At 41.1% G+C, this 9,887-nt stretch overlaps 1 protein-coding gene across 1 annotated transcript; it reads right to left on the bottom strand.

The window, feature by feature from the left end:
* Positions 1-732: 732 nt before the first annotated feature.
* Positions 733-9,410, bottom strand: prrg3 (proline rich and Gla domain 3). The gene is made up of 4 exons (XM_084028821.1): positions 9,346-9,410; positions 6,997-7,039; positions 4,810-4,970; positions 733-2,550 (listed from the first exon to the last, which is right to left on the bottom strand). Exons 2-4 carry the CDS (start codon positions 7,004-7,006, stop codon positions 2,008-2,010), a joined length of 714 nt encoding a protein of 237 aa, XP_083884947.1. The 5' UTR covers positions 7,007-7,039; positions 9,346-9,410; the 3' UTR covers positions 733-2,007.
* Between the last annotated feature and the right edge of the window lie 477 nt (positions 9,411-9,887).

Below are 9,887 nucleotides of genomic sequence, written 5' to 3'. Positions count from 1 at the left end.
TTATCATCTTCACGAGATCCAGGTGTGCTAAAAGCTGACTCCAATTAGCTTTTTTGAGGTCATTAACTCAAACGTTCACATACTTTTTCCACAAGCACTATGAGTTTTTTTGTTGTTGTTGTTTTTGTTCTCAATACAGACATGAATGTTAAAAAAAGTCGTTATTATTTCAGACACATTATATTTTCTCAATACCGTTGACTTAGATGAAGATCAGATCACATTTTATGACAAATTTATTCAGAAAACCATGACATTCAAAAAGGTTCACATACTTTTTCTTGCCACATGTTTGTCTGGATCTGGATCAATAATCATCTTCTCAAACAGCCGTGTGTGTGTGTGCTTGTGTGTGTAAAAATCCCTTGCAACTATTGGTTCTTTTCTTTTTCAAATGAATTTCTCTCTGAAGCCAACAGTCCAACACCCAAAGATATTTAATTTACAAAGATATAAAACAGAGTAAAGCGGCAAATCCTCAGAGGTGACACTGAAACAATCAAGTGTTTGGACATTTAGGGTAATAAATGCACACAAATGACTTATCACCATAGATGTCATGATCATGAGCCCAAGAGGTGGGATTGTTGCCCTGGTTATAACGTAATAATAGCAAGGTCAGGGTAAGCCTGGTGGTCGTAGTAAGGTAACAGGTATTGTGTTCACACAATGTATTTTTGGCAACAAATAGCTCCCTCTCTATGGAACATATTACTAAGAACTCACATGTGAAGCCAAAGAAGTAAAACAAGTGCAGTACTTGGCTCAACACCATCTTCCTTTCCTCTCTGTCATCACCATAACGCCACCAGCCGTTCCCCCAAGGCTTTTCATTTGAAATGAAATATTCATTCAGGCCGGCCTGTCTGAGGTCCATGACAACCAAACGACCGTCCACACAGCACATGACGAGTGCAATCGCTAACCAGTGAGTGTGTGAATGCAGGGATGTATTTGAGATAGCACAAGTATAACAGTTAGTGAATTAGTGAAAGGGAAATTTAGCAGAAGAAGATGAATGTGATGGGTCTTTCATTGAAACGTTGAGACGTTTCTATCTGTGAAAACCACACTTGTGAAAGATCAAAGAACATCCAACTAAACCACAACGTTGGAGTTCCAATACTTCAACTATTGACTATTTATGTACAGTTTAAACAGTCATATTGTAAGCACACTGACAGATAAGGAAACCTTACAGTGCCCCCCCCCCCCCCCCCCCTTCCCCATGTTGTGCACAGAAACCCAAGGTGTCTGCCGTTAAATGAAGAAATGATGGTGTGACATCTCATTATGTAATAACACATTATTCTGTAATAACTCGACAGGATGGGATACACTTCATTGTAAAAAATATTTTTTGATGAAAATGTAATTTTGCATTTTGTAATAGCCACATAAAATAACATTATATTTAATTAATCTGTACATGTTGTATTTTTTAACAATAAGCTATATTAAACTTCCCAAATATGATATTAGACCTTTGTGACCTGTGGTGTTCACCTTGGTGATCTGAGTCTAAATAAACAGATAAAAACATTAACAAGCAAGTTAGACTGAGGCAACTGAGTCCACTGGCTCAACCAGACTACATTTTAGTTTGGTATTACATAATGTATTATGACATGTTCATGAAAGAAGTGCGTCTCCCACATTTTGTATTAACCACTGCAATGTGTAATAATTACAAAATGCAGAGACATTCATTACATGTTGCTTTCTGGCTGTTTATTACAAAATGCAGCGTTTATTACATAATGTAGTGAAACATATATTACATTCTGCCTAGTGATGACAGTGTTATTACATAAAGTGTTGAGGGTAAAGTATGAATAATAATCCTGGGTGTAACTCATAATCATGGGTCTGACTGGCTTTAGTTCGGAGCCATGAGTGAAACGAAGGTATTATACGGTGCAGAAACAGGGATTTATGGGTTTCATCAATCAACTGAGCGGCTCTTTAAGGCCCGACCTCCTTCAGACACAGCAGGGCAGCATCGTTTCATTTCTCCTTCATCATGATCTCCTCATATTTGGGCGGCGGGTCGCTGTATGAAGGTGCTGCGGTCTCATCACCGCTGCTCTCCAGGTGTCCTGTCACCTCTTCATAAGATGGAGGCGGCGTGGCGCCAGACAGTCGTGAGGCCACTGAATGGGAGGCGTCCTGTACGTAGAGGGCACAAGTGTTCTGTTGATGGAGGCCGTGGGAGTCCAAGTGGGACCCTCTATCGGGACCACTCACCACCACAGTGGGACGTGAGCTGGACTCCTGGTGTGAGCTTTCACTGTGAGCTTCCCGGTGAACCAGGATGCGCGGCAGGCTGCGGGTGCTGCGGTTGTTGGCCAGGTAGCGGTTTTGGGTGTAGGCAGGCCGGCGACGAGTTGCCTTCTGAAGCTGGCACCTCCAGAGGAGGAAGAGGCCGATGATGATGAGCAGGGCAACGCCCAGCAGAGGAACCACCATGTAGACGGTGTCGGCACGCTCGGAGCGGCCCTCGCCGTTGCTGTTGACTGTGTAGACGCTGCGAGTTTTCCAAAACTCCATCTAGAAATCACGAAGAAGATAATAAACATGTTTACACCTCTGGTTCATTTTAAGCTGTCGGCTAAAGGCAGAGTCAGGCTAAACCTGAAACGGACACTAAAGTCACAACTTACTGATCAGCTGCTTGTATGGATGGACTTTACAATAAAGCAATAAATAACAAATCTACATCACACATTGATAATGGGATGCAATTAAAGGGAAATTTCCCCACATTTTATGTGGCTGTCACTGCTGATCATCAGAATCATTCCTTTTTTCCACCCCGTCGTCTTTGCAAACGCTACTGAGACGATACCAGAATTGTGACTTTGATATGATACCCCGCCCATAGCAAAAAGCAAAAATAGAAAATGTAAAAGGAAAAGTAATGGAATACTAGATAACAGATCATGGAAATTAAATTGTGTTTTCTTATTAATTAAAAATATAAAATGTATTAATTAAAAATGTGCATGTATGGAGTACTGTGATGCCCCCTTTACTTGTGTTTATGTGATTTATTTGATAGTTAACTTACAACCAGATGTCACATAATAATAATTTGATTTTTTTTTTTTGTAAAACAGCGCCCCTGCTGGTGCATGTTAGTTCAGGTGGAGAGTGGCAGCAGGGGAGATGGAGAGAGACTCTTCCAAAACAAAAACACACTAAATGATCACACATTTAGATGAAGTTCTGTTGATGAGGGAACGCTGCTAAAACGAGGAAGACACCACAGTAACTGTAGAAAGCTCTGAGTTGAAGTGGTGTTTGTGAAGAGAACGTCTAAGAGTCTAATTTTATCAGAACATTTGGTCGATAATTAGAGCTGCGTTGTTATTTTTCCTCTGTTTTTGAATGGAGTTCTGCTGATAGATGTGGGATTGTGCATGAAGCAAGAATAATCCCTTAAGTGTGTCTCCATGTCTTTACACAGCTCGCCTACAGCCAGCTATAACTTGTGTCAGAAAACACTGAGTCCTTGTCCAGTTATGAATGCAGATGACTTTCACAGTGTCTGATCCACTGTTAGCCAATCAGGTTTCCACGTCAGATTTCTAACAGGTAAGAGCCTGCCTCAGTAGTCCTTCGAGGGGAACACAGACTGATTAAAAAACTAATTTAGGATTCAACGCCTCACATTTCTGCTGCTCAACACTTAATGTGAGAGCAGAACATCAGAGCACCAACAAGTCATTCTACTCTTGTTCTTCCGTGGTGACGAGCTGACTCGAAGTGTCTGTAATCTTTTTAAGGATGTTTGAGTTCGGCTTGGGCCAGTTTAAACATTTTCAAACCGGTCTGATACTAAGCCAAAGACCAGACGGAACCGGTTATACCGACCTTTCCCACTAGGCGTCGCACTTGCCATAGCAGACCCTCCCAAGTGATACATTTGTTTTTTTTACAGAAGATTGCGCTGTAATAAGGAGAGTCAACAATATGCTGCAATCGTACCATTTTTAAATAACTTTGTTTTGTGGCATAACACAGCAATGGTGTCTCTGTTTACAAAACATCACGGCTTCACAGAACGAGAGACGGATACGGCGCCGCAGGCCCGGTAACGCAGGCCGTGTGACATATTCAATTTTACAACTGAGAAAGGTGAACTTTTGCTTGTCTTACATATTTACACAACACTTCAACCACAAGCGAAGTTGCTGTGCATCATATATGTGTTGCTGCGTACAATGGCGACCTCGTACGAGCAACTACCGGCTTTTTATCTTCTTCGGATCGACATTCTCAGCTCGTTAAATGCTCCGGTGGTGCGTTGCCTTTTTTAATCACTTGATGTTATTGCTGCTTATTACTAATGAACAACACATTGGATGTAGTGCCATGATGCCATCGCCACAGCTCGCTGATGTTTTTCATTTTCCCAGAACGTGTCATAAGGACAGATGCCGGTTCAACCGGTTTTTGCATAAATTAAACCGGTTTAGCCCAGTATACCGAACCGAACCAGTGAAACTGGACATCGGCCTAGTTTGAGTTGTTGGCTGAAGTTTTCTTGGCCTTGTTGTTTCACATCTTCATTACCATCAACTCACAGTACAATACATCATATATTAGTTGATGCAGCTACAAACATGTCACATAAAAAGCAGATCACACAGTGGGCCATGATTGTATTCAGCTCCAGTGTGCATGTGAATCTGGCTGTTTTATCAGAACAGAATGCTAAGAGAACGCTTACATAGTTGGTGGCTCTACTCCAGCCATCTCTGGACTAATATTATGCTGCCAGAGTTGGCGGAGGCTTTGGCTCACCGTTCTCTCTTTGTTCTCAAACACTTCGTTGGCTTCTTCGAAGCTGCAGCTCTCCTCGCCACACTCCCTCTCGATGTTCCCCTGTCTCAGCTCCTCCAGGAAGCCGTTGGCTCGACGGAAACGCTTCAGGACGGAGTGAGCATCCCGACCATCGAGGAACGCTGCAACACAAAAGTTAGTTATGTAGCACGATGGTGACAGAAAGATTAAGATGTTGAAAAGTGATTATGAATTTATTTATTGATTCCTGAAGCTCAGAGACCCATGGTTTTATGAGCCAACATTTCTTGTTTAATGACCATCTGCATTCCCGAAGAGCAACTCACATTTGACATTGGGCGAAGGCAATCAACCAACAACACACCTGAATATACACAGATACATTGTTATTCATCGGATAAGAAGTATTTGGGGGATTTAGTGAATCAAATTAGCCCACCTCCAGCAGAGAGGTCCAGAATGTTAAACTGGTAATAGTTTACTTAATCAGGACAAACATAAGCCGGCACGGGGAAATACATTTCTGAATTCTGCATAAATTTGTCATAAAATGTGATCTGATCTTCATCTAAGTCAAGGGTATTGACAAATATAATGTGTCTGAATGTCTATGATCAACCAAAAAACCTCAGAGTGCTTGTGGAATAAGTATGTGAACCCTTGAGTTAATGACCTCAAAAAAGCTAATTGGATTTAGGTTTTAGCACACCTGGATCTCGTGAAGATGATAAGTTTGGAGGTGTGGACTACAGCTACTTTGACTGATAAAAACCCCTCAAACTTTTGGAGCTTGCTCTGCACAAGAAGAACACGCTTATGTGAGCCATGCCTCTCCAAAAAGAGCTTGCAGAGGATCTACAATCAAGAATTGTTAATTTACATAAAGCTGGCAAGGGTTACAAAATTATTTCAAACACTTTAGAAAGTCACCAGTCTGCAGTTAGGCAAACAATCTACAAATGGAGACACTTTGGGACTGTTACAACTCTACCCAGAAATGGGCGCCCAGTCAAAATGACACCAAGAAGACTCATCAGTGACGTAAAGAAACAACCCTGAATGACAGCCAAAGATTTGTAGGCATCATTGGAACTTGGAATCTCTGTTCATGACACAACACGTAAAATATGCTGCACGCCAGAAGTTTGCAAAATAGCACATTGACACTCTACAGTGGTATTGGCAAAATGTTTTGTGGACTGATGAAACTAAGATTGAACCAATTGGAAAAAACACACAGCACTACATCTGACGTAGAAAGGGCACGGCATATCATCATGAAGACATCATCCCAACCATAAAGTATGGTGGAGGAAACATGATTTGGGCCTGCTTTGCTGCATTAGAGCCTGGCCAGCTTGGAATCATTGAGAGGAAGATGAATTCCCAAATCAATTCCTCAAAATAATGTGAGACTGTCTGTACGTCAGCTGAAACTGTGTAGGTGAGTGATGCAACAGGACAACGACCAAAATCACCCGAGCAAGTCCACAACATACTGGCTTCCGAAAAACAAAATCTGCCTTTTGGAGTGGCCAAGTCAGAGCCCAGACCTCAACTCAAGGGAGATGCTAGGATTGACTTGAAGACGGCCATACACATGAGACGTCCAAAGAATGTGACAGAGCTAATGCAGTTCTGCCAGGAAGAATAGGCTCAAATTCCTCCTCAACGATGTGCAGGTCTGATCCACAGCTACAGGAAGCGCCTGGTTGAGGTTATTGCTGCCAGGGGGGGTCAACCAGTTGTAAGGTTTCACTTACTTTTTCCACTGCCATTTTGAATGTTGAATGTGTGTGTTCAATAAAGACATGAAAGATCAGATTGCTTTTGTGTTATTTTGTTTGTTTGTCAATACCCTTGACTTAGATCAGATCACCTTTTATGACAAATTTATTCAGAAAACGATGAAATTCCAAAAGGTGTGCATACTTTTTCTTGCCACTGTAGCTGGAGAACACACCAGTAAATCTGGCCCTGAATCAGGTGGGGACAGCTAGTCTGGTCTTGGTTTTCTGGATGCTATACGATCCACCACTAAACCTTTTCCCATTGATGGACTCTGTTGCACACAAGACTGATGGAAGGCAACAGCTGTTTGTGTGTGACAAGAGTTTGGCCTGTTGGAAATACATTAGCAAGCCAATGAACTGAACAAATATTACTGCATGTGTGTTTTGTGCTCACCTGCAGCCATGCTTCTGCCCCGTTACTCTGAGAAACAACCGACCTGCAGGGAGAAAACAGCAAACATGAGTCACCATGAGGACTGGATCCCTGGGCAAAAGGTCGATGCCAGCAAGCTTCAACGACACTTTCACCAGCTCCACTTCATACAACAATGCAACTGTGTAACGGCAGATCGTGAAATAGTAGCCAAACTTTCACTTACTGATTCATGTACATGGACACATATTTTAAATTGTTTTCATGTCACTCAACACGACTTTCAAACTAATGTATTTCAATTTCAGTTAATTGAAGGAACATTATGGTTTTTCTTTTTAACCTAGTTATGTTTTAGTAGTTCTCAGAAATGTGTAGTTCTTGACATTCCAGTTGGTCACAACAAGTTTTCTGTTATCATTTGAAGATGAAGAAATTCTATGATTGTAAAATACAAATATTTGTAGCTTCCAGCGGATGTTTTGGAGGTCGTAGTTTGGCTACTGACCAGCGATGGAAAGTGTCATGGTAGTCATATATAAAAAGAAATGTTCATCATCGAAGAAGCATTTAGTGCTCTTCCTGACATTTTGGGGGAGTTTCTCCTCATCAGAATAGAGCTGAAAGAAAGGGGATGCTGTTTTCTGTATAGATTCTGAAGTCAAATGTATGATTTGTGATATTGAGCCAAAGAAATTGACAAAAAATTGAAATTGGAAGAATTGACTTAACCAATGTGTCATCCAGCCTACACATGCTCTCGGCAGTGTTTGACTCTATCTACATATTGTTGGACAAAGACAAATCACCCAGAAACCTTGAGGAGTCTTGACTGACAATCACATGCACTCAACCAACGGCTGCTTTATACACATTGTTGATTCACAGTTAACAACACATACACTCAATACTTTGAATGCTCAAATGCCCCACACAATATTACAACACAATATTATCCCAACACAATATTATCAAAACACAATATTATCACGTTGTGATATCATAACAATCAATATTATCATAATCCAATATTATCACAATATGATATTATCATAACTTTGTCACAATGCAATATTACCATGACATGATATTATTACGATACGATATTATATGATTAATATCTATCACAGTGTGATATTATCATGCTTAAGTCCCAATATGATCTGCATTGTGATATACTGAGATATCTTATCCTTTTTCAAATGAAAAGTATATAATTTCTTTGTTTTATCTAATATGATTATGTTTTTACTCAGTTTAAAGTCCATCTTTGATTTGACCAAATCCCTGTCAATCAGCTGACTTTAACCATGATCACCAGAAAAAAACTCAGCACCACCTAGTGAACTGAAGTAGCAATTTAAACCAAAAGGCTTCATTTGTATTTGCAACGTGATACTTGGCATCGATACAATATGGCCGCACAAAATATTACTATGCTGTAATTGATTTTTCCCCTATACGTCTAAAATGGAGTGAATTATACTTTACAGAACGGACGAACATGTTCTGACTTCAGACAAGGTGGCTTTTACACGTTTTCATGTAATCCAGGTTTTCAGGTAAAGGGCTCTTCTCTTTCCAGATGCTTGACATTTTGTCTTTCCTCACATTTCTGCATCTGTCTCACGCTTTCTTGCTTATCATCACTGTTGCTATTATAATGGGTAACTGCCTGCTGACATGTATGACAGTTTTAGTCAATGCAGGTCACTGCTATCTAAAATATTACAGGAAGTTGTTTTTTTTTCTCCATTGTGCCCTATCTCCGGCAAATATAGGCTCCTATAAATATAGATGGAGAGAGATGGGGTGGGGGTTTCCATAGCAACTGGGACAGGGATAGGGGAGGCTTGAATCCAGACCAACTTGAGTAATTACGATACATGGGGAGCACTGTTTTAAACGGGATAATAATAATACTAATACTAATACTACTACTACTTATAATAATAATAATACACACACCCGTTGCTTCTGTCTGGGAATACAACACGCGCGCGCGCGCGCGCGCACACACACACACAAACAAACAACACTATTCATCAAGTAGCATCCTGTTTCTACAGCTGAAAGCCCAAATACTATATATGTAGTTAAATGATAGTGAAGCCAAACACAACAGGTGTGTGTTCGTTTTAAACAGATTGATATAAAACATCTTCTGACGACGGTAAGACCTCAGCGTCTTCTCCTGCTTCTCTAACTGGATATGAAAAATTCATGTTTACTTTAAGTCATTTTTCTCCAGCGACACATAATGTCCCAGTCTTTCAGACCATGTTAACTAATAAATTAACTGACGCACGTGATGTTTGGTCACGTCTCTACTTTGTTAAGGGGACGGATATATAAACTAATCTTGCTTACCTTCATCCCGCCTGATAAAAGCCTTTTCCCTTCCATCTCCAACTCCAGGGAACTCCCACACGAGTCATGAAAGTCACCGTGAGCGACGTAACTACGAGCCAATAGGAGAGGAGGGATCCCTGCGAGTGGCCAATCACAGTCCTGGTGAGTACAAAGTGACGTAGGAGAAGGGGCGGGGAGAGTTGTAGTGAAAAGAAAAAGAAAAAGAAGTGAGGTCTCGTTCGGAGAGCTGCCGGAGGAAAAGCATGTCTGAGACGGACACGAACGGAGCAGCGACACTGAAACCGAAGAAGAAACCGTAATGTGAGCCCGTCCCAGGTTTCCCGCCTCTGGGCTGAGGAATGTGTGGACCACGATGAGACACACAATAGTCCACAAAGCCACACCTTACACCGAAATACTCAGCTTCCCAACATGCTCAGTGCACGTCACGTCACGTGGTTTTATCACGAAATTAAAAAATAAATACATTTTCACGGTCCCATCACATGTATTCCCGAATTTAATGATCACATATGTGGACTGGGTCTCCACAGTCGTTT

The sequence above is a fragment of the Eutrigla gurnardus genome (assembly GCF_963514095.1).
Source record: "Eutrigla gurnardus genome assembly, chromosome: 15".
Lineage (NCBI taxonomy): Eukaryota > Metazoa > Chordata > Actinopteri > Perciformes > Triglidae > Eutrigla > Eutrigla gurnardus.
Note: the sequence above shows the minus strand (reverse complement) of the source record. Positions and strands in the feature narration are given on the sequence as shown.

Excerpts from the sequence above, each read along its gene's own strand:
- prrg3 (XM_084028821.1), bottom strand. Across the intron at positions 2,551-4,809 it reads TTGAGAACAAAGAGAGAACG|ATGGAGTTTTGGAAAACTCG; the intron begins GTGAGCCAAAGC and ends CGTGATTTCTAG.